This window comes from Gobius niger, assembly GCF_951799975.1.
Source record: "Gobius niger genome assembly, chromosome: 1".
Lineage (NCBI taxonomy): Eukaryota > Metazoa > Chordata > Actinopteri > Gobiiformes > Gobiidae > Gobius > Gobius niger.
In genome coordinates, this window is record NC_136852.1 from 30,016,789 (window position 1) to 30,041,799 (window position 25,011).

The 25,011-nt window shown below is 42.6% G+C and overlaps 1 protein-coding gene across 10 annotated transcripts in view; it reads left to right on the forward strand.

Annotated features, from left to right (window-relative positions):
• The window catches only part of LOC306964848 (unconventional myosin-XVIIIa-like), a gene marked incomplete at its 5' end in the record, with an annotated part of 153,435 nt that overhangs the window by 102,494 nt on the left and 25,930 nt on the right, over nucleotides 1-25,011 (forward strand). For all 10 annotated transcript variants that reach the window (XM_079559008.1, XM_079559011.1, XM_079559014.1 and 7 more), the window contains 10 exons: nucleotides 464-618; nucleotides 2,637-2,760; nucleotides 4,485-4,592; nucleotides 6,102-6,194; nucleotides 6,633-6,743; nucleotides 10,248-10,352; nucleotides 10,451-10,597; nucleotides 10,678-10,791; nucleotides 21,608-21,724; nucleotides 23,507-23,590. In XM_079559008.1, the coding sequence (XP_079415134.1) occupies nucleotides 464-618; nucleotides 2,637-2,760; nucleotides 4,485-4,592; nucleotides 6,102-6,194; nucleotides 6,633-6,743; nucleotides 10,248-10,352; nucleotides 10,451-10,597; nucleotides 10,678-10,791; nucleotides 21,608-21,724; nucleotides 23,507-23,590 (1,158 nt within the window). The remainder of the gene's footprint in view (nucleotides 1-463; nucleotides 619-2,636; nucleotides 2,761-4,484; nucleotides 4,593-6,101; nucleotides 6,195-6,632; nucleotides 6,744-10,247; nucleotides 10,353-10,450; nucleotides 10,598-10,677; nucleotides 10,792-21,607; nucleotides 21,725-23,506; nucleotides 23,591-25,011) is intronic.

Below are 25,011 nucleotides of genomic sequence, written 5' to 3' on the forward strand. Positions count from 1 at the left end.
GAAGCTGGCCAGCATGGCCTTTACTTTCTGTCATCATTGTCTCTAGGACACTCCAGGATCACACAATTGATCCTGGACAGTTGTAGAGTCCACTGTGATGGAAAGTGAAGGCGCCATACAGCCGGGTCACTACAAGATCAAATATGCACAAAATATCACACAAAAAGTTGCATAATGCACCTTTAAAACATTTTCTTTTCAACACTCTTTGATTCCTGTCCCCCCCCCCCCTGCATGTTGTTCTATCTCTATGATGTTTCTAATGTTATTGTTTTACTGACCCGCTGGTTTTAAAATCTCCTGAGGACATGAAGTAAACTTATGTACTCCACAGCTACTCCAGGAAGAGTAGCTGTACTTGTTAATGGAGATCAAAATAAATACAAATATTTGATATCTAGTCCACACGCTATGCCTTTACTTTCCACTTTTCCAATATCCTTTGCTGTGTCCCTTTCTTTAGATCACTGACCTCCAGGCCGACAACGAGGAGGCCCAGAGGAACATCCAGCAGCTGAAGAAGAAGGCACAGAAGCTGACGTCAGAGCTGCAGGACACCAAGCTGCACCTGGAGGGTCAGCAGGGGCGCAACCACGACCTGGAGAAGAAGCAGAGGAAGTACGGCCCTACAGTCATACACCTGCACCGTGTAGTTCAGGGGTGGCCAACTAGTCAGAGACCAAGAGCCGAAATTGTCAACCTTGACGCTGTGAAGAGCCACAAAGGCACCGACCATTAGCGAGATTCCGGGGCGGTAGTTTATTGTGATTAAATAGAATGTGACCGTTTTATATAATCACAATAAACTATAATTTTATGCCTGGCCTTTTTCTTTTTTTTAAATAATAAAAAATAATTGTGTTAGATTGAATGGTTTTACTCCTCAACAAGATTGAAATACATGTATATTAACTGAAATAGTGTGCTTTCTGCTCTGACTGAGACAGAATTATCCATCCATCCATCCATCTTCTTCCACTTGTCCATTGCCGGGTCGTGGGGGCAGCTGTTGGAGCCCAAATCACATTGCACCAGCCCCTTATGGCTCCTCCTGCAGGTGGTGGGTTCACAGAAGGACGGCCTCAAGGTTGTAACCCGGGCCTGTTGGTCTCTCATAAGGAGCTTCTGAACCACTCTTTGTCTGACCCGTCACCTTGGACCTGTTTGCCATGGGAGGCCCTACCAGGGACACGAAGCCCCCGACAACAGAGCTCCCAGGATCATTCGGGTGCTCAAACCCCTCTACCACGTTAAGGTGGCGGTTCCAGGAGGGGTGAGACAGAATTAGATTATTATTATTAATAATAATAATAATAATCTAATTCTGAGACAGAATTAGATTATTATTATTATTATTATTATTATTATTTTTTAATGCTGGGGTGTGTTTGTATGTGGGGCCCTGCCCACTGAGCCCCCTTCTCTGATTCGCCCCTGGCCTGTGCGCTCAGTGCCTGCAGCTTCGTCCTGACTGGACTGTGCAAAGAACGCACTCTAGTCTGCACAAAGTTTATGAACTTTAACCAGGAGCCTCTGGAGGATCTGAGAGTCTGTTTTAAGTTGCATCTGTTACAGTTACTGTCACATGTGAAAGAAAAGTCATGACTTTGCGTATTTCCGCGTTACGATGTCGCGCTTCGCATCATACGCTTCAAAAGAGCTCCGCTTTTTTCCATTTCCTAATTTTGATCTTTTTCTGTGAAAATGAGGCCAAATTACATCAAATAAAGAGTAGGCTGATCAGAAACCTGAAAAGCACAGAAGCTAATCCTAGTGCCACGATCTGCCTGACTGTTGTTCAACCTACATCCCGCTTTGACTGAGGCTGCCGCACGGGCACCTTTTAAACACCGCCTCGAAAAGGAGGGAGATACAGACTCTCATTCATGTGTAGAGATGGAAACAGGGTCTGTAGGACGATGGTAGGATTTTTGGTCAAAGACTATTATAGTTTATGGGAAATATTTACCAATTATTTTGCAAAGAGCCGCCTTGTATTAAACATATCCAATCATGCAAAGAGCCGCACTCTGATTGGCCAAGAGCCGCATGAGGCTCGAGAGCCGCGGGTTGGCCACCCCTGGTGTAGTTCATCAAATTCTCTACAATCTGAGCCATGTAGAGACTCAGATTGTTTCAGATCGTGATGATAAACCTAAATGCCATCATGTGCAATAGTATTTTTGCCATTGTCTCTAATGTGGACAAATGTCAAACTCCACAGGAAAAAAGCATTAGGTGCTTCACTTTCTCACGTTTAACTGTGAGATCGCTACAACTGCAGGGTCTTCCACATAAAATCCAAGAGTTAAACCTAATTATGTTTAAAAGCTGTCGAGTTTAGTTGAAAATGGACCGCTCTGTGATTAGCAAAGGCGCTAACGTGGGTCGGCATACACGGATGGTCAGCACGCATTAGCATTAGTAGTGTTAGCCAATACCTCTACTTCCCTGGGTCAAAGTCTACAGCCACTGAACTAGCTTTAGGTCAAGATTAGGTTAAGCGGCTTCGGAATGTGTTGATTCATTTCATTCTGTGCATTTTGTCAGACGTGTAAGTGCGGGAGTCAAGGCTAGCGCCGCACGACTCTGCTGGTGTGTGACGTAGTTTGCTCACGCCGTTGCATCGCGTGCAGGTTTGACAGCGAGCTGAGCCTGGCCCAGGAGGAAGCGTCTCGGGAGAGGACCTTCAGGGATAAACTGGCCCGTGAGAAGGACATGCTGACGGGGGAGGCCTTCAGTCTACGGCAGCAGCTCGAGGTGCAACTTCACTTTTTACTCTTCGTTTTGGAATTTCTGGATTCTTTCAGTGCTTTTCGTTCACAATAGCCACGTTTGCCTTTCGCGTGTTTTATTTATGCTGGGTATGTTTTATGTTCAAGCCTTTCAATACTTATGTGTATATTATGATTGTGAGCTACTTTAAAGGAGACATGTTATGCTTCTTTATGGCATTTTGTGATAACCTATTAAACATGTGCAACATTATTTAACACTTTTTACATTACAACAGGCAATGTTGACCTAAAATGACTTAAAGGGATATTTCAGGATTTTTGACATAGGGCCTCATTTCCTAGTTATCCAGAGTGTTGCTGATTTCTGGAGATATTTTTTTTGTAATTCATGCAGTTCTTATGTTTGAAGAGTTTCATGGCGCTAGGCTAGTGCAAGGCTAGCACATTTCTATGGTGTCAGCTAGCCTGCATTAAAAACAGTGTGACCCGCTCCACAGAGCACCTGAGGCAAATCACTTATAACGCCAGACTAACCATATAAATGTTTGTGTCCATAGAATGATTTTTGGAACATAACTGACCTTGCATCACATGAATGATCGCATTTTGAGGGACTATTTTCTAGCAGATCACTCCGCCGCTGCGTAGCTTATACAACCACGAAGCTGATGCTGCTCAAATATAAGGTATTTTAAATGCAAAATGGTTAAAATTGTTCTATGGACACAGACATTTATATGGTTAGTCTGGTGTTATCAGTGATTTGCCTCAGGTGCTCTGTGGAGCGGGTCAGACTGTGTTTAATGCAGGCTAGCTGATACCATAGACATGCGCTAGCCTTGCATTAGCCTAGTGCCATGAAACTCTCCAAACATAAGAACTGCATGAATTACAAAAAAAATATCTCCAGGTACCGGCAACACTCTGGATAACTAGGAAATGAGGCCCTATGTCAAAAATTCTGAAATATCCCTTTAATTATTGAAATGAGTCATTCTGGTCCAATGCAAAGCTGCACAATTGATCGGACTTGCTCTTAAGCAAAAGCCACGGATGAAACGTCTTTCCCAAACCTCTCTGGTAGCCACAGGTTGGAGACCCCCTCACTATAGAGATATGTCAACTAAACCTAGCTCCTTACATTGTAGCAAAGAAATATTTGTTGTGAGCTCAACAGAACAGTCTTTGATTACAATTGATCATTTATATTAAACGTAGCAGTTGCAGTGTTTTGAGACAATAGAAACACACCATCGCCATCTTTATTACAGTTTTCCTCGATTGATTGGACGCTAAATGTCACCGACTGCACCAAACCACAACTGATTAAAGGCCCTAAAAACGTGACTCATTTGTTCAAACCTTGAGCACATGGTTTTTAAACAGTTCTTTATCACAGACGAGCTACTATTTGGCTGTTTGAACACATTTGGCATTCAAACATGATGCAGAAAGTGAACTCATCCTTGTTAACTATTGCACTCTTATATAAAACATTGGCTGAGCGGTGTTTAGTGTTTAACTACAGTGTGTTACATCTACATACAGTACATAGTTTCTGTGTGGCATTAAAAGGCCTTAAATCCATCAAAGTGGATTCCACCTGGCATCAACATTTCAGATATTACGCTTTTTGCAGGTGTTTGGTAGGTGTTTGTTGTCCTGTTTGTTTACTCTCTGTGGTCACACTGTCCCCGTCTCTTCCTCTCCCCGTCTCCTCTCTTGACTCTTGTGTCACATGTAAAGGACAAAGACCTGGAGGTGTGCGCCGTGAACCTAAAACTGGACCAACTGGAGGCCGAGCTGCTGGATCTCAATTCTCAGGAATCCAAGGACGAAGCATCTCTCGCCAAGGTCCGCAAAGTCACACACACACACAAGCATACGCACACACACACACACACACACACACACACACACACACGCAAACACGCAAACAAACACACACACACACACACACACAAGCATACGCACACACACACAAACACAAACACACACACACACAAACAAACACACACACACACACGCAAACACACACACACACACACACAAGCATACGCACACACACAAACACAAACACACACACACACACACACACACACACACACGCACACAGGCATACAAAGCATTAACCGAGTCAGGAGAATCGCTCAAATGTGCAGAAGAAGACAGTCTGATGACACTTTGATGGAGGCTGCAGACATACTGTAACTTGACCTTCGGGCGTCATTTTCAGGTTTTTGAAGCTGCAATTTAACACATTGTGTGCCAGAGTGTGTGATTTTGGTAGCTCTGTGATGCACAGAAGTGAAATAAATGAGCATCAAAAACTTGTGAAAAGTCACGATCTGGACATTGATTGCGTTTTTTTTTTTGTTTTTTTTTTGTCCGAGGGGGCGTGTTGTTGTGCAGCGAAGCTGTAAACCCGACACTTCTCTCTCACTCTCTGGAGCGCGTTTGACAAAGCAGAGCGGCTTCCCACGGAAAGATCGAATCAGTTGAGATTTTAACATTTCTCAGAATTTTTAAATGGTCAAAATTGGTCTAAGGACGACTGAGAAACATCCTGTTAAAGTCTACAATCCAGAACCAGGCTGTTTAAATGCCCACGCCATAAAAAACGATCTATAACACGCAGTGTTTCAAAACATGTCAACAATGTTATCGTTGTCGTATTTAGGCATTTGCCTCTTCCCATAACGTTAGTGTCCGTCCAGAGAGGCTAGAGGAGGAGAGTGTTTCATAAAACCTGCATTATCTCAGAATCCTAAAAAAAATTTGATTTTGATCAAATTTAGCCTCTGTTTAGCTTAGATTTCTCAGGAACCGAGGCACGTAGAATCAAACTGTTTTCACTGGACCACAGGAAAACAAACAAAGGTCAAATGGTAGGTAAGAGGGCGAGTGAGCGCTGCTGTGGGTCAGGTATATTTTCAAGTCAGGTGCTCTTCCAGAATCCGTATCCATAATCTTCATTTGAAAAAGAAAAAAGGAGATCCGAGGCACAACAGGCTTATAAGTAAAAATCCTTTATTATCAAGGGACACCAACGTATTTCGACTGATTAGGTCTTCATCAGGGCAGACAGTCAAGGTCAGATGGTCTCTTAACAAACACAGAAAGTGGAGAAGAGCAGACACTCACATAGACTAATTAAGTAACTGTCTTTCTCCAACGGTGGTCAACACATTAGATCTGAAGTGCTTTACTGAAACAAGAAGTCATGTTAATTCAAAGTCCATCCTTTTAAAAGCTTTTAATAACTTCATATTATCGTCCGGCATCCGATTTCAATGCGTTACAAAGAAAGTCAACGTTTAAAACGCCGCCTAGTCTTACATTGAGTTTTGCCGTTTGTTTCAGGTGAAGAAGCAGCTGAGGGATTTGGAGGCCAAAGTAAAGGACCAGGAGGAGGAGCTGGACGAACAGGCCGGAACCATTCAGATGCTGGAGCAGGTACCAAAATGTTTTATTTAAAGGTAATGTAGGTTTAACAGGCACCACAGCCGAACTTGGGTTGTTCTAGACACTGCAGTGGTGTGTCTTGATTGAAACGGTAATTTACTTAGACCTTTCGCTTTCTGCTATGAACATATTTCAAAGCAGCTCAGGTTTTGAGGTGTTTCCATAGCATTATTTCTAAGCTATAAAACATGAAACACCGATGGTAAGGTGGTAAAAAGATCTACATTTCTTTAAAGTTTCTATAAAGTTTCCGTTAAAGTTTAATTTCATCACAAAAATAAAAGTAAAATAGCTTCGAGCAGAATGCACAAACCAAAGCCGTGCCAGGAAAAAAAAAAAGTTTATCATCAGCACGGAAATGAATAATGTATGAAGAAGTGCGAGGTCTGTGTATAAGGGAATCTAAATGTTCTCCCTTTTTACTTTTAGGCCAAACTTCGTCTGGAGATGGAGATGGAGCGGCTCCGACAGACGCACTCCAAAGAGATCGAGAGCAAAGACGACGAGGTGGAGGAGATCCGCCAGTCCTGCAGCAAAAAGGTCAGAGAAAATCTGCTTTCACAAATGTTACGAAGTCTGTCTGGAACTTACACATTTATCCGTGGTGATTTAGTTTAGTCTTAATTGGGAATGTGAAGGCCCAACTTTGAAGAGGGTTCATTAGCTAAGTTATACAGAGTGCTTCACAAAGAGACGTTCTATAGGATTACAGTTAAGACGCAGAAATTAATAAAACAAACTAGTGTGAGTTTGTGTGAGCAAAGAGAGCAGGCTGTTTTAGGAGGTTGTTGTTGTCTGAAGTTTCAGATCTGAGTACACTGAAGCTGCACGATGAACCTTTATCACCTCGATATGGAGGTCTGAGCTACTGCATTAACCTATCTACAAAAGACTGAGTTCTATTCCTGCCTTGCACCAATCAGAATGTCCCAGCCTCGCTTCCTTTGGGCTGCTGACCCTTCAGGACAATCACGTTTGTCTGCTCTCACTATAAACAAACTCCACGTGTGCTGTGCAAACTATCCTCACCGCAAAGCACCACGAGTCAGAGCAGGAGGGGAAAAAGAGCCCGTTCATTTGAGAAGATTAAAACGAAGGATGTTTTTCTGACTCCTTAAAATGCCTCTTGCAGATTTGCATCTTGTTGCTACCTGAAGCTGAAATATAATGAGTTTACTGTGATGTCGAGCAGCAGCAGAAGTAGGTTATATATGCAGCTCAATGCTCAATCCCTTAAAATAACACATTAATAGGTGCTGTGTATAAAATATTAGCAGGGAACTGTTTGAGATTGATTTGATCCCTTCCTAAATAACCTGAAACACCTTCCGGGGCATCTCAATGAGGGTCAGGGCTCAAATTGAAGACTGTTCCGGGTGAATCGGGAGGTTGGACAGTTTAGCTTCATCAAATTGAAACAGCATCATGGGGTTTAGCCCTGACTCTGGGAAAAGCAAGAGTCACTGAGGTCTGAACCAGGTTTAAACCAAGACTAAATCAGGACGACATCAGAAATAATGCACTCTCACAGCGTCGGAGTGTTTGTGTGTTTCCACCTTCTGCGTTTCTACCTTTTATACATCTTTCTTTATACAATGACGCATCTGCAACTAAAACACAAGTTAAAAGTCCATTAAACTTGGTGAAGAGGTTGGTGTATAAAGTTTTCCTGGTGTAACTTTGGCTCTGAAAGCATTAGCATCAGTGTGGGCGGCCTCAGCAATACAAATATAAAAAAGTCAAGTGCCTTAACACCGGTGTTGTTTCCCAATAACAAAATCACCTAAACACTCGCTACTACTCGGTGATTTGCGATGCTATTACAAAACGCGGCTTCATTTCGACCTTTTGACCTCCAGCCTGCGATCCCATTGGCCGCTGGGGATCACGTGACCGGCCCACGGCTCTGTCAGGTCAGCGTGGGAGTCGCATTAGCGTTAGCCCGCGTTTCCATTAAAGACAACAGTGTGTTTGTGATTGTTTGGGCTAGCCTCATTAGCCCCGGCGTAATTAGCTCCGGCGCAGTTCCATTAGCCGCGGTGCTGACTCGGCGCTCTCATTTTGTGACATTTACATAGAGCATTAGGCCGAGCAAATGAAGACGCAGACACATGGGACAAACTGGAGAGGCTGGAGGTTTTTTAATGACTTTGGCTGCTTTTTTGTTGCAGCGACTGTTTTATAGATCGCTACAAAACTACGGAGGGGAAGAGGGAGAGGAAGAAATGCTCTGTTTTGAAGCATACAATATTTCAATATTATAGAGCTGAAGTTAGACCTTAAACCTGCTTATGACACCGTAACTATGGCCCGTAGGTGGGGTAGGTTGTAAAATCGGTCGCATGGATTTAAACTTACAAAGGAGGTCGATTTTTAGCTTTCCCTCTGCGATCCTAAAAACAAATACGCAAATCGAATGCAGTTCTGGGAGTTGTTGCGAAAGCCCCAGCTAGTTTTGTGGGCATAGTTTTTAATATTTAAAATGTAAACATTTTTAGCCATTCTGACAAATCGAAACAGAGCTATGCAGCCATAGACCACAGTTTGCACAAACTCAGAGAGAGGGCGAGCCCGAAAATTGGCTTTTGGCTTCTGAAATGGCTTATCATTGGCTTTTTTGGCGGAAGGCCAGTTTCCCTTAAGCGACACTACACAGGCTTATGGAGAATGTGGTGGCGCTTTATCAACAAGGTTATGTTTTCAGTTGATTAGGGAAATTAAGTAGCACTCTGTCGTGCTGTTTTTTTTATTTTTGTTTTATTTATATATATAGCCTATATATATATATATATATATATATATATATATATATATATATATATATATATATATAAACCAACAAAACGCAAAATGCCCGTTGAAATAGGAAAAAGCCAACAAAAGGCCAGTTGATGCCAAACAAGCAAAAAGCCAACAAAAAGCCAGTTAAAGCCAATGGCAAGCCATTTCAGGAGCCAAAAGCCTTTTTACGGTCTCGGCCCTACTGGAAGCTCAGTGGCTCAGTGGTTAGTTAGAGTAGTGGGTTCCAAAGCTTCATGTGCTGGATACAAGGGCTGGGTACCGTGAAATCTTTTTCATTACCAGTACAATACTACACTTTCTCTGATACCTATACTAAAACATTTGTCGCCTCGAACCAGAAAGCAGACCAATAATGTGTGGAAAGGCTGCAAATGTACGATATCCGGTTTATCTCTAATGCCAAGAAATTTGTGGGGAAATGGGGAATAAAAATGGGAGAAATTTTGGCAAAAAGATGGAAAATTGGGGAAATGGGGAAGATGTTAGTTGTGAAAAACTGAGGGGAAAAATACTGGGAAAACAAGAAAAAGAAAACATTATTTGAGCTGAAACAACCTACAACCAATTACTTTCATTTTTCAATTCCAGTATTGCCTTATCTTTTGTTCCAATAGCAGACTGGTACTTTGCTCCACTGCTCCACTATATTAGCCTCCAGTGCCTTCATACACTTTGCAGTATGAATGGGAGTGTGTTTGCGAGTCCGAATGTGGGATAATGAATGCAGTTCAGCCGATGGCTACAAGAACAAGCACAAGCACAAGTCTCACGCGTGTTCATCAACATCAGCTTCGTCTCCACCAAATCAAACAAATGACAAATCTAATCATTTCCAATGTTTCCTAATGAGGGGTGTATATGTCTAAATCTCTTTTATTTTATTGTCATATCGCCAAGGCCTACTTTTATTAGAATTTGAATGTACACAATTGGCAAATCACAAAGGTGAAGATGTGTGATGTCCCAGGGTGAATTTCAAAATTTCCCCTCAAGATTTAATTTGACAGAATGTTTGCTAATGTTGACAAAAGAAATGTGCGCAGATATATATTTTTTGCGTCTGTTTATGGCATTAGAAGTATACTAGCTTGATATTAAATTGGCATTAAACTTGACTTGCTGCTGCCTGTATAAACCCTGACATACTTTACAATGTATTTGAAATGTGATGCATGAACTGAACCTTGATTTTAAAACAACTGTTCCAAATCTAATTACAAAATGTGTGGGTTTGTGTCGCAGTTGAAACAAATGGAGGTGCAGCTGGAGGAGGAGTACGACGAGAAGCAGAAGGTTCTGAAGGAGAGGAGAGAGATGGAGTCCAAACTGCTGACCGCACAAGACCAGGTAAACAGATGAGAAACCTGAATAAAAATCCTTCATGATCATAGCCGAGAGGGTCAAGCAGAGAGTAAACGTTCATCGTCCTCCTCCGCTGCTCCCAGGTCCGAGGCGGAGACCTGGAGACGGAGAAGCGTCTGAGGAAGGACCTGAAGAGGACCAAAGCCCTGCTGGCCGACGCCCAGATCATGCTGGACCACATCAAGAACAACGCCCCGAGCAAAAGGGAGATCGCTCAGCTCAAAAACCAGGTACTTCAAAACAAGACGCCCCTCACACTTTAGCCTTTGCTCCACCGCGGCCCTGACACTCTGACGCTCCGTGTTTCCAGCTGGAGGAGTCGGAGTTCACCTGTGCCGCGGCGGTTAAGGCTCGTAAGTCGATGGAGGTGGAGATCGAGGACCTGCACGTTCAGATCGAGGACATGTCCAAAACCAAACAGTCGGTGAGTCCTGCTCTTACTTCCTTGTTTCTTCCTGAAATTGTTTGTCCCCTTTAAATTTACTATTCTGTTTGTCAATATCATAAGTTGCACCAAAAGGGTTTGACACAGCGATGGTTTACTTCATTTATTAAAGCTGCTACAAAATGGTTTGAAAAAGTATTTTGGAGGGATGTTACATGTACTTGGCCTGAGTTAAACAAGAGATGATTTTCCCTTAAAGCTCAGCACACACTGACGTTTTTTTTTTTTTAATCAAATTAAACAACTCTTGACTAGTCGAAGGCAGACGCAGAGAAACGTGTCTCGTAGTGTGGGGGGTTCACGACTCAGCTCTCGTTCGGATCACGTATTGTGGGCGGGAGAAAGACACGACTAGACCCCAGACAGGCAGGGTACATCATGTTTGATTTTTAAAAGCAGAATAGACACAGAAAATACCGTAGCTCCCTTCTTATCATAACATCGACACTAACAGTGGCCACAGCGAAATGACTTTTTCTAGCCAGATCTTTACTGCAAATAAACTACGACAAAGCTACTTCCCCTCCACGGTCACGAGACTCAGTCCAGCTTCTTCTCTTCTTTTTAACTTCCTTTTGAGGTAACTACAGTATGAACAAAGTGGCAGAACTGCGCTTGGAGCTGGTTAGCACCGGCAGTGATTACATGACACTCTCCACCAAGCTAGAAATTGTGTCGTATGTTCTCCACTTAAAGCCACACCACGTAGAATTTTACCCAAAACATAAAATTGAAATACAAACATTTATTTTATGACAGATATTTTCATCATTGAAAAATACCGCATAAATGTCCAAACAAACATTTATCAGGCTCACCTCTCCTAAGATATGACTGTAATCTTTACTGGGAGTGGGTACGTCTCCAGCTCGTCTCCATGGAGATTTGACTACAGGCAGTGGAATAACAGACAAACAGGTTAGTTTCTCATTCAAATCCATTATTTTATTACTCACTGCAGTAATAGCATTTTCTGTGTTGAGCTGGTCAATAGGTTTTGTTTTGCCGGCAACAGTATAGTCCAAAATGTTGCACAGTGTACCTTAAAGTTGTCCCTGTGCTTCAACTGAGGAAACAAACCCAAATTTGCAAGTATGAGTGTCACCAAACTCGTCCATGGGCGCCTCAGCATCACAGGACACCCTTTTTTACCTTTATTTACTACAATACATACCAGCTGCAGTGTCTGTCTCCTTTTAAATTCAGACAAGTGTAGCTCTAAATGTGAGTTAATGGGATCTGGACTGGATTTAATGTTTCGATAAATCCTGGTCCATCTGCGCTGTAGGAGGAGCTCGTACGGAGAGCGCAGAGCTTTGCCTTGAGCTACAGATACGGCGTCAGAGGTCACACCTGTTCCCTCCTCCCACCGCGCGGCTGTTGGTGGATCATTGTTCCAGACAAAAACAAGTTTGTTTTTTTGTGTGTGTCTGCACAGAGAACAACTTAAATCTCAGAACAGTCCGTGCAAATGAAAAGCTGCCCTTGAATTTTGTGGTGGATGAAACATTCAGAGCAGTTCTGTTTGGGCCTGAAAGTATCAAACAGCAAAGGGCAAACCCAGTCACAGGACAGTGTTGATTTGGACTGTTTTAGTCTTAATCATTTGACGTCATTTAGTTTGACTCTGGTTTAACTTATTTCATCACATCGCAGCTGCTTCTCGGAGCTTCTCTCACATGACTGTAAGAGGCTCTTTCAAACTGTTTCACTGGAAGTTCAGATGTGTTTGGTCCGTCGTTATTGTTTTGTTTTTATTAACTGACAAAAAAGTGTGAAGAATTTAGTCATAATCATTACTAAACCTTTACAATGAAGGTCGCATTCACACCTGAGACGATGGTGACCAAAATGACAGCATTGTTTTGATTTTCTACTAGGCCTCTGAATCTAAATTATGTACCTTACCAGATTTGACTTGACTTTGTATGTATCAATGATTTGTGGGTTGTATGAATGAGTCCTTCAGACTAAAGTCACGACACAAATCAAACTTAGAACCACATATGTAAGTGGCCTGTGAAAATCTATGTCGATTTAAATGTCCCAGTGTCCCCATGTCTCAAAGACGCTTTACACACCGTTCTTTTTTTAATGTATATATTTTAATATATATATATAAGTTTTATTATTTTTAACTGAATGAACTTCATTAACCAGAGTCTTCTGAAGTGTTGCTTTACAGTCTGTCCTGCATTTTTTTGTTTATTTGTTCATCCTTCTTGTGTGCATTGTTTTTAAATCTCTTCATTTGAGTCTCCGCTCTGCTCCATCTCCGTCTCCTGCAGTGCTCTGTAGGGCTGCTCGATTGTTGAAAAAATAATAATCACGATTATTTTAGTCATAATTGAAATCACGATTATTCAAACGATTATTTGTTGCCTTTAATAAAAAATATTTATTTTATTTATATATTTATGCTGAATATGTTCTGTTTTCTGAACATTCATAAAAGTACGAATGATTTCAAGTTTGCCTTGATTAAGGAGAGGTCTCTGTTTCACACCTGCCCCCTGCTGGGCAGCCCTCACACTTGCACAAGTAAACTGAGCAACGCGGCCTGATGACGTCATCACACAGCGCTGTTTGTTTTTATGTCAGGCAAAAGCATGAGCCATGGCACGTGAAATGTGAAGGGAAAATATCATGCAAGTCTGCTTTGCAATGAAAAAATAAATAATACTAATAATAATAAATTTAAAAAAAAAAAATGGAAAAAAAAATATATATTTTTTTTCGCTTATGCTAATTTTGTAATCGTTTAGTGTAATAATCGAAATCACAATAGAATTTCGATTAATTGCACAGCCCTAGTGCTCCGCTCCTCTGCCCCTCATCAGTTGTCTTGTCCAGTGTGAGTGTCTTTTGCACCTGTTTGATGACACGCTCTGTCTTTCCTTCTGTCCCATTATTGGGTCCCACAAATGAATAACATGTTTCTGAAGCAGCCGTGTCATCCTTCCATCTGATGCGGATCTTCTGACAAAAGCCTCTCTGCTCCACGAGCTCTTTCTCCAGTCGTGTCATCTTATCACTGATTATTGACATTTTCTGCTGCAGATTCATCTGCAGTTTATCCATTTCTTTTGTGGCGCTCTCCCAGGCCGCCTTCATGTCATTGTCCTTCTACATGCTCTCATAGTGTTTTTCAGCTTTTCCCTCCAGAGCCTGGTGTCTCTGCTCGCGCTCCCCTTCCAGCTCTTGGGCTGTCAGATGGAGCACTTCTCTGAGCTTTTGGGAGTTGTTGTTCAGGGTTTGCGTTTCTGCCTAAAGTGACATATTCTCCTCCTCCAAGGCTCTGATGATGTTGTCTTTGGCCTTTAAGTTTAGCTGTAGGATTGTCTCTGTACACCGTTGATTCTCCAGGCCTTCACGGAGGACGCCTATCTCTTTTTCCAATGCCTTTGTGAGCCCCTCAGCCTCCTTTGCCACAGTTTGGTGGGCCACCTGCAAAAAATCAAAACGTTATTTATACAGCACTTTTCATACACATAAATTCAGCACAAAAACATTTCTCTATCAACCAACAACAGTGATGTGATGTGAACGGATCTTCAAGGTTAACGGTTAGAACTGGATCTCAACTGTAAAAAAAAAAAAAAAAAAAAAAAAATTCAGTCAATTTTACCCAGAACTCCAAGAATCAGCGCAGGCAACACAAGTGAAAGCTTTTTGCACTAAAGTCAAAGCTAAATGCACTAAAAATGATTTGTCAGACAGTTGTAGCCTCGTTTTCTTAGTTATGGTGCAAGATTTGATTCGCAAACACGTTTTTCAAAGTGTAAATATCAGTCCCATTGTGATTTTAGATCATTAAAATACAAAAAGTGCCTTTTACCGATGGTTTCTTAGATATTTTGATTTGTCTGGCTGGCGTAAGATGACACAGCCACAGTTAACATCTCCAAATGCTTCTTGTCCCTTGGCTTCTTTCCATATTTATTCCTAGTTTCCGGCCACATCCCCCTTTTTTGGTGTTACTTTTGTAGTGAGTCAATAATGCGTTGATAAAATGGTCGCTAAAAATGTGATATTTTGCGAAAGCCTGTCATTGGGGTCAACTCCTGTCTCCAATCCACTCGGGCTGAAAGGCAGTTCCAGCCTCGTCGCCGCAAATGGTTATTGCATAAATTGCCGGCTTTTTACGCCGCTCCGGACCGTGTTTCCCTCCGCCGCGCCATTCTACAGCGAATCATGCAAATGGGCGCTCGTTTTCCCTCAGATGGGGCGCCATTTTCACTCCCGGCTCCTTTCTCGTAATTGCAGTGCTTTGAGAAAATCGTCTCGCGCCTTTTTTTAATGTTGCCATCGAGAGCCAGGGCAACATTAGGAGGGATAACGTCTGAAACGGCACGCCCAGCTTTGTGAGCGCGGCTGGGGGGACGGGAAAGCTCAATGACTTACATATAAGTTCAGGTGAAATATGGCAAAATGTACTGGAACATTATACAGTCGGGTTTTTGTGTTGAGTGAAACCTGGATCTTTGTAAGCAATTGATTCATTTGGTTAATTATTGCATTTTGAGCAACATTATGTGCCCAAAGAAACTCCATTACAGGCACACAAAACAGAGTAATATACTTGTATGAATGTGTTATTTACAGTAATAATACATTAGTATCTGAAAAAAATCAACCAAAACAATGACAAAAAGCCATTAAATAAGATGAGAACGCAACAAAAACCCTTCAAAAAAGAATAAAGAGTCATGTAAAAGCAACAAAAAATCAACAAGAAAGCCACGAAAGAGCGACAAAAAATGATCAGTTTTGTAGGTCTTAGCTTTCAAATGAGGCGTCACACTGGTAAATGGTCACATTTATATAACGCCTTTCTACCTGCTTTTGGCACTCAAAGCACTTTACATCAAGGAACCAGTCACCCATTCACACTCTCATTCATACACCAGTGGACGCCAGGTGGGTGAAGTGTCTTGCCCAAGGACACGATGACAGTGGGCACCTGCGGGATTCGAACCGCCGACACTCCGATCACAACTCACAACTCGCTCTACTATACTGTATGCGCCACCGTCACATGGTCTATAGACTGCAAGCTCCAGTCGAGAAGCATTTAGATTTGGGTAAAGCCGAAATGGAGAAAATGTGCTCAGTTAAGGTGGTTAAGAGGTTAAAGTGGTGTCTCTTGCTAATATATTGATGGATACGTTCTGTCAGAGTGAAAAATCCTCTTCTCTATGCACATGGCTCTGCCCGATCCCGTCAGATCTGGAAGCTAAGCATGAAGGACCTGGTCGGGACTTGGATGGAGACCGGGAAACACCAGGAAGCCTGAGTAGACGTAGTGAGTGAGTGGTTGGTAGTGGTCGGAGGGGCCGATGGCACAGATTGACAGCCTCGCTTCCGTCAGTCTACCCCAGGGCAGCTGTGGCTACAACAGTAGCTTACCACCACCGTGTCTGAAGTGAATGACTGATGTACACAATTGTAAAGCAACTTTGAGCTTCTGGAAAAGCACTATATCAGACAAATGCATTATTATGCGTTATTAATACTAAATTCTCCCCTCCAGGAACCGCCACCTTAATGTGGTGGAGGGGTTTGAGCGCCCGAATGATCCTGGAGCTCTGTTGTCGGGGGCATCATGCCTCTGGTAGGGTCTCCCAGGGCAAACAGGTCCTATAGGTGACGGGTCAGACAAAGAGCGGTTCAGAAACTCCTTATGAGAGACCAACAGGCCCGGTTAGAACCATGAGGCCGTCCTTCCGTCCATAAGGGGCGGGTGCAATGTGATTTGGGCAGCTCCAACGCCTGCCCCCACGACCCGGCAACGGAAAAGTGGAAGAAAATGGATGGATGGATAACACTAAATTCTATATAACAATATTCAGTTACTAAATAACTTTTTATTTAATAAGAGAACAGGGGTCCGATCTTGTGTCTCGCAGACTAGAACATTTGTGATCTTTCCACTCCAGACTTGGCGCATCTAAGTGGGTGGAGACAAGCATTTTCCTCCGACCAGATCGACTCCGTGGCCGGGAGAGGAGTTGTGGGGGAGTGGGTGGGGGGAAGGTGTGCATTTGTTTTGTTTCGCATTCACGCCACACGCAGGTCATTCTTGTAATAATAATCCAGCGGTTCATATTTCAGTCTTTTCTCAAGCGCAAATGCTCCTGGACATGTTGAAAGTGTTCCCGTGGTCTGGATTTTTTAAAAACACAGACCTAATCGCACTGGTTGTTAGAGAAGTCACAATGAGATATTTTCACTAAATCACACAGCCCGACTGTTAACGCATCGAGGGCAGATCTGATCTCCTCATATGTAAATGAATTTGCCCTAGATTTTTCGTCAGATATTTTTAGTCCTTTCAACAGCGCACCTTGCCTGCTCGTCTCCGCTCTCATATCTCTCCTCTCTGTGTGTGGCACTTGTAAACAAAGCACAAATAAGCCCTTCCCCTGATAATAACCCAGCCGTCTTTTGAATTTCTGCGCTATTATTGGGAAGACTTTTAATCACGTTCGAGCCCTCGGTGCCGCCTCCTCCCAGCGATGGAATTTATGATTCTGTGAACGGAGACGACACTTAGGAGCCAAGTCGAGCTCATCTTTTTTGCTGAAGATTTGTTTTCAGAAGCCTGTATGAGAAATTGTATTACTTGATACCTAATTGTTGAGTTTTATCAAAATCCAATCGTCCAGTCTTATAGGAGGACAGAAAAAGTATTGACGCCTTTATTTAGTCTTTAGAATGGACAATCTGGTTGATCTGAACCCCACGGCCTACCCATGTGTTGGGGCAGGGTGGTTACCTCAAATATATGGTAAAAGCCTTCTTTCCCCTTATGTTGTTAAGACATTGAGTGCATTTGAAAGCAGAGACTCGACGTGCCTTTGTTCCAGAGACATCCTGGGCTAAATAGAGGCTTGTTTTGATCAAAATCACGGGGGTTTAATGCAACACTAGCCTGGTTTTACTATACCCTGGTAGTCATTGCATTTCATACAAGGGTCTGGAACTTCTCAATTGAGCTCCGTTATCAGGTGGGAGGGGTGAACTCCTTCTTCACTAGAGTTTGGTCGTGACGTACTATGTATTGCGCCCGAGTGAGTGAAGCAGCCATTATAACTCTATCATAACTCTATCAAAACTCTATCATAACTCTTGAGGACATTCCTTGCGCATTACAAAGCTTCAATTTTAATTTCTGGATATTTGGGAGCCGAGCCAGAACGGATTGAAGAGCTTCCATTACTTTCGTATCCGCCGATACGAGATCAGACCCAGACGCACATGTAGGGAAATTAGGGACCGGAGTTTACGGATGGCTAAGGCCAGGCTAATGCAACTCTCTACTTTCTGATTAACTCGTCTCTCCTCTCTCCTCTCTGGACAGACACTAGCGTTAAAATATGTTATAATATCAACTGTTTCGATATTTCCATGGTATTCGATATTCCTTTGTCAAACGCGCTCCAGAGAGCGAGAGAGAAGTGTCGGGTTTACAGCTGTTCGAACGCAACACCACACCCTCTCAGACTAAAAAAAGAAGAAAAGAAATGCAATGATATATGTCAAATGTCCAATTGTGACTTTTCACAAGTTTTTGATCGTCATTTATTTCACTTCTGTTCATCACAGAGCTACCAAAGTCACACATGCGGTGTATTAGAGTGTCTAGTTTTGTTATAATAATAATAAAAAACCCAGCAAAAACGGGTTTTTCAGTTTTTGGCACTCAACGTGTTAATGTTTACAACATAACCATAACAGGGGTTCAGCGAGGCATTAAATAGCATTAAAATTCATTCAATGAATTGTGCTAAAATTTCACCAAACAGCATTAAATTGGCTTCAACTGGCATTAAATCTAAATTTATTGGAAAATGATGACATTGCTCAACAGTGTAAGTCCATCGAAAATACAACATATTAAGTTGCAGTTATGGCTGAAATTGACCGTGTATTTTGCTATAAAAGTTTCTTACAATTCTCTTTCCTCTGTTTGATGAACTGTTTGCAAATTTTAAAAAATGAAATGTGTGCTGATTTTTTTAAAAGCGTTACATTTGACTTGCTTCTGCCTTTAAACCCTGCATGACAACGTGTCATTGTAACTCTCGGCACACTGTCATTGTGCGAGTTTAGATGTAGCCGATAGCTCTTGTATGACTTTGATCTAGAAGAGGCAAGGCACAGATAAAAAAAACAAGGCGAGAGCTTCTCCCTAACCTGCAGAGAGAGGAGGTTCACGGGTTGTCAGGTCGGCTGCTCCTGGGCCACTTCAGTTCCGTCTAACAGAAAAGGTTGTCCATGACGTCGCAAAAGTAAAGCCTCTGCTACTCGTTTCCTGACCAGTTCATACACGATTTCAAAGATGTCCACAGCAGATCAGATACTGTAAACTAAAGTGACATTTCTCCACAATAAACCCTGTTTGAGTGACGGGCAGCTGCAGTGCTTAATGTGTGCAGGGTTGGGCCGGACTGATGTCGTTTGCTGACCTGTTGACTGTGTCTTGTGTCTCACTTACATCTGTTTGACATTGCATGAAAAACAAAGGAAAAGATCTGTCTTTTTTTCTCAAATGAGATTTAATCAAACCGTTCAAGTTGATTTTGCCAGCCAACAGAACCGGCCCCTTCACGAGCGTCACACGACTTCCTCCTTCCTGTCTCGGCTCTCTCTCCTTACTCCACAAATGGGTTTATTAGCGTATTCATATCACCACATTATGCATCATTTATTAATCCTGAAGCCCTCGCAGCCGCCCTCTCTTCCCCCCTGCTCTGTGCATTACCCGTCATTACCTAAATAGGATTAGCGTGGCGTGCGGTCCCTCGCTTGTCTAGTGCCAAAGGTGTTCGGTAATTGGACGTGTCGTTTATGACTTGGGGGCTTAAGTAAACTGCCGAGTAGAGCCCCAGAACAGAGGAGGACTTGACTGCGTACGTGCTAAAAGCTAATGGGGGCATTGCAGGGACAGAGGGTGAAAAGGGACGGGAGAGACGACAGCAGGGTGGAAGGGTTTCAAAATGCACTATGAGATTATATCTAGACACCTGCCATTTGGTATTTCGTGGTTATATTACAATAAGCACCTAGCAGTTCAAGAGAGAGCCCAGAGATGCACATAAGTCCCTGACCAGCAAGTCCAAGTCAAGTCCAAGTCCCTGACCTACAAGTCTAAGTCAAGTCCGAGTCTGTAGCCCCGCAAGTCCACGTCAAGTCCAAGTCAAGTCCAAGTCCCTGACCTACAAGTCTAAGTCAAGTCCGAGTCTGTAGCCCCGCAAGTCCACGTCAAGGGCCAAGTCTCTGACCCTGCAAGTCCACGTCAAGTCCAAGTCAAGTCCAAGTCCCTGACCTACAAGTCTAAGTCAAGTCAGAGTCTGTAGCCCCGCAAGTCCACGTCAAGTCCACGTCAAGGGCCAAGTCTCTGACCCCGCAAGTCCAAGTCAAGTCCAAGTCCCATGGTTTCTATATATTTTACACTAATTCAAATCGCGGCAGAGCACAGTAAAACCACTTTAAAATTTAAAAACAACGCCTGTAAATTAACATCAACTATTAGACAAGTACAAGCCCAGGGCTTCCATACACAAATAATCAGCATCACAATATTTCTATGAAGCACAAGGCCATTCAGAGTCAATCTCTATGCAATGGTAAGTTAGGAAAACACATAAATAATATGAACTATTTACCACTGTCTAAAGCTGTGGCCAAAGGCAAACCCTGTGTCATTTATTCAACTATTCCTCACACACAACGACATTTCTTAAGTTCAGTTTTGTAAAAGTAACATCAGTATAAATTAGTTCACAGCAGTACTCTGTCACAAACATGTCTGCAGTATTAGCCTCAGCATGTTACTGAAGTGCCCCGTATCACACAGTATAAACTGAACATGTTACACCATCCACTGTGGTCATATAATACTTCCAGTCTTACCTTGAAGACGCAGGTTTACAGACTGTAGACATGATGGTCCAGCATCTTCAGCCTGGAGCTACATGACAGGACTCGATACAGGACACGATATCCACTGCCAGCTTTTAGTCTTTGTCTGACAAAATATTCCCTAAATAAACGGGGTAGCCTCGTAATTGTTACGATTTGATCACTAATCACTTTATTGAGTAGTAACTTTAGTTTAGGTTACAACTTGTGCAGCAGCTCAAACTCCTCTTAACTCCGCCTCCTTCACTCGCGCTGTGGTGCTTAAACTCCGCTAGTACTAAGCCCAATGAAGCCTTACTGCAATGGGCTTTTCATTAATAACAAGAGAAAGTGTTGATGTGATGCTAAAAGTACAGTCCCAATGTCGCGCTCACGATGTCGACAAACCCACGAGGAGAGACAAAAAAAAAGTCTTAAGGGGATGAGTCCAAGTTGAGTCGCAAGTCTTTAAAAATAGCAACTTAAGTCCGACTCAAGTCCGAGTCCAACTCGCGAGTCCCCATCTCTGGGAGAGCCTGACAGATATGACATTTGGGGACCGATATCTAAACTTCTACACATCCAATGATTTTGATAAATCTGACTGCACATAACAAACACTTTTGAATTAACTCAGAAAATGCTGAAAACATTGACAGTTGTATCATTTCTCCCTGGGAGGGGACCCCCAGCCCTTCTATTTAGTCCATGTATAAAGCTTGAGATTAGGCCACAGGGGATGTTCTAAAGTTTGCCGCCATCTTTTCTCTTAGTGAAGTACCTTGATTATATAGTAGCATTTCTATCTTTCCAGTAAATAATGGTACTGACATTATGTACTTGAACAAGTAGAGCTCTCCATAGTGACTGTGTGTCGCGTCTCTTGCAGCTCGAGGAGCAGCTGAGCCGTCTGCAGAGGGAGAAGAACGACATCCAGTCCAGAATGGAGGAGGACCAGGAAGACCTCAACGAACTCATGAAGAAACACAAGGCCGCTGTCTCTCAGGTCTGACATATCAGTGCACTTTACTATTAGTATGTGCTGTCAGATCAAACCACGACCTTACTATTATATATTATTTTATATTAACTATCCTCTAACCTCAGCATTCTTCAACCAATATATTCACTATACCTCCTCTGAACTCTCCCAAACCATCTCACTCTGACAGCTTTTTCTCTTAAACATGTTGAATTCTCCATCAGACCAACCCCCCATCATGAACCGCGAGAACAGAAACAGAATCCGCTCCTGTGTTGATTTCCTTCCCGTAAATTGTGAGATAGTTTGAGGTTTTAACTCTTTGTTGCAGACATAGTAAGTCCCTTCCCCTTCATTGGACTTTACACACATAGGGCAAGACACTGCAAGTGAACAGGAAAAATAAATGTGTATATAGGCAGCCGTTCCCAAAGTCAGGAGCAATGTGGCCCCGGTCACGGCGACCCACCAGTGACGATGCTTTACAATCATTTACAATGTTATGTTAAAATAGCATATGGGACAAGAAATTACAAAGGCTATGGACTGAATTCTGTTCACATTTCAAATTATTTTTGAGTAGTCCATTCCCGTAATATTCTGATGTAGAAATACGGCATATAATATTTGTAGTTCAAAGTGTGGTAGTGTGTCAGTTTAAATGTTGTGTATATAATTGACCGCCAGGGCCGGAAATTTTATGTAACATAAGTTATATTGAATAATTATATTTTTTTTACTTTTGAAAGTTCCCTCCCGCTCTCTCTGTCTCTACATTTTGCTCTCTTAGATCTGACTATCCCTTTGAATTTTTTATGAGATAATTTTGATGACCTGTTAGATACAAAAGAAATCTGAGGGAATGTTAAATATTTCCAAAAAAATATGTCAAATATGTATTTTTGTGGGGCTTAAATTGTCATAAAATCAGGCTTGAAATTGGATATGAACAAATCCTTCCAAGAAAGCCTTCACAATATCAAGTTAAAGACCAGTACATGCTGGTACATGCGGAGAAAACGGCCTTTGAAATGACCGTGTACTAAACTGTAGAGGAAAGTGCATTCAGTTAGAAAATGAAAACCCTTCTTATTTGCTTCTGCTACAAAGGTCAGTATTCTTTGGCCGTTTCCATCTCTACTTCAGATTAGTCCCTATTTAACAGGACCACCTAGTATATAATACAGTGTCTATAATGACTCACCGCAGCTGCCTTGTGTGTTCTTTCCCATAGGAGGCTAATGTACTCTATAAAAGGCTCCCCACTGTTTCCCAACGCGCGGAAAAAGCACGGCAGGCGCGTTTATCATGAAGCCATTATTACAGAGGCGCAGGCAGATGGAGTGTGTCAGGGAGAGGTGCTTCTGAGATGGGACCGACTCACAGAGACGGCGGGTTTCCACTTAATTGTGCTGTCAATAGAAAAGAGTCAAATGTATCAGGCATGACACTAAAACGCTAATGCAATTCATTATTTTCTCAAGTTGACAGATGACTGGAGGACATTTGCAATGGTTTGTTCCCCCTCCTATTTGAATGCATTTCAAATTAGGATTGTGACAGTCAACAATGCTTTAGCCCATATAATGATGGCTTACAGTGTTTTACGACAAAAGGTAAGCTTTGTTTTGACAATATCGAGGCTGCTAATCTGTGCCATCGCCCACGTGTTTGGGTCGATTCCTGACAAACTAAAGCACGGGGTGAAGCACATGCTTTTCTGGGTTTAGAAAAAAGGCTGGCTGCCATCACAGCTCTACCTGGGTCGCTCTTTAACCCTGTCCGTCTTCATATTTGCCTTTTCAGTCGGCTCAGAACCTGAACCAGATCAGCGACCTGCAGGCCCAGCTGGAGGACGCCCTGAAGGAGAAACAGGAGGTGCAGGAGAAGGTAAGGACCAAGTAGAATACTAAACACATATTGAGGCTTTAGGATTTTCCCCTTTCATTTTTCGTCTGAGGAAGCTGCGTCGACGCGTCCGTGAAAGTTACATTTTTCTCCCTCTTGACAAACACAACCGGTGGAGTAATTGATGTGCCATTCAAGTCGGCAGACGCTCCGCAGATTGTTTTCAGAAGGAGACGGGTAATCGGAGCGAACATGCTTCTGCTGTCACCGCCGTAATGAGCAGCTCTGAGCGTCGCAAATCAAACTCCCGCACATTAGAGCGAGATTAGGACCGAGCTCTCCACCCCCTCAACGAGAGACGAGGGGGGTTTGCAATGACGGGACGGGGGCGTTTTTCACCGTACAAACTAGCGAATATTAAGTCAATAAATAGACTTGTGTTTGCTTGTGTGTACAGGCCAGTCACGGAAAACAGCCAAAAATGTATTCCAATTTCCTGAGCTCTCAGAGCCAGAAATGAACAACATTAGTTGAATTGGCTGATTACATGTCTGTCAGGTGCATGAGTAGCATTGAAGTGAATTAGGATGGGGCGCTTTAGATGAATATACTTTACAGAGTTGGACTCTTAAAGATCTATGACAGTTGGAACAAAAGATTGTAAATGTGTATTGGGCAGAGGGAAACCATCATAGATGCCAATTTACGGAACCATCGGGTTGTCCCTAAATGATTTAACCGTCTGAAATGAAAACCATTTGACCGTTTTGAAGAATCTATTAAAACCTAATTCCATATGTGTTCATTCATAAATGAACGCCTTGAGTGAGAATCTACAATGCAAGTAGTCTTGAAATAAAAGGAAAACCAGTAAATAAAAAGCATTTGACCGGAGCTATATGTTTTTTCCCAGTGAGAGCCCACTGCCCAGTCCCATCACCCGAGAGTTAAGCTCCACGACAAAGCAAAATCTGGTCTCAGTTTCGACATTTCAAACAAACATTGTTTGACCGAAAAGCACAAATTACTCAAAAAGTTATGTTTTGAATTACAACGTAGCTCTTTTGCAAAATAGTCTTGAAGAATCTTGTATCTTGAAACTCTCCAACGACGGTGTGGAGGCCAGGCTCATCCTTTTGAGTCAAACAGCCCATGCTTCTGCTCTGCCGCCGCAGTCCTACTAATGTGATGGACTGACCTGATGTCATCAGGGCAGATTAAGATTCAGGTGGGAGCTCGAGCCCCATGGCATCCATGGGATTTGTGTCTGTGAACCCTTCAACTATAAATGAGAGTATGAGACAAAAAGAACAAAAACATCACCACTGGGGCTCTGCATCTGCACTATTTACAATGAGCTGTATATAATATACATTTAAGGAATACATTAAAACCAACTGAACATTTCTGGACCTAACAATGACGGGGTAATTTAAGATAAAATTGAGCCATTTCCGACATAA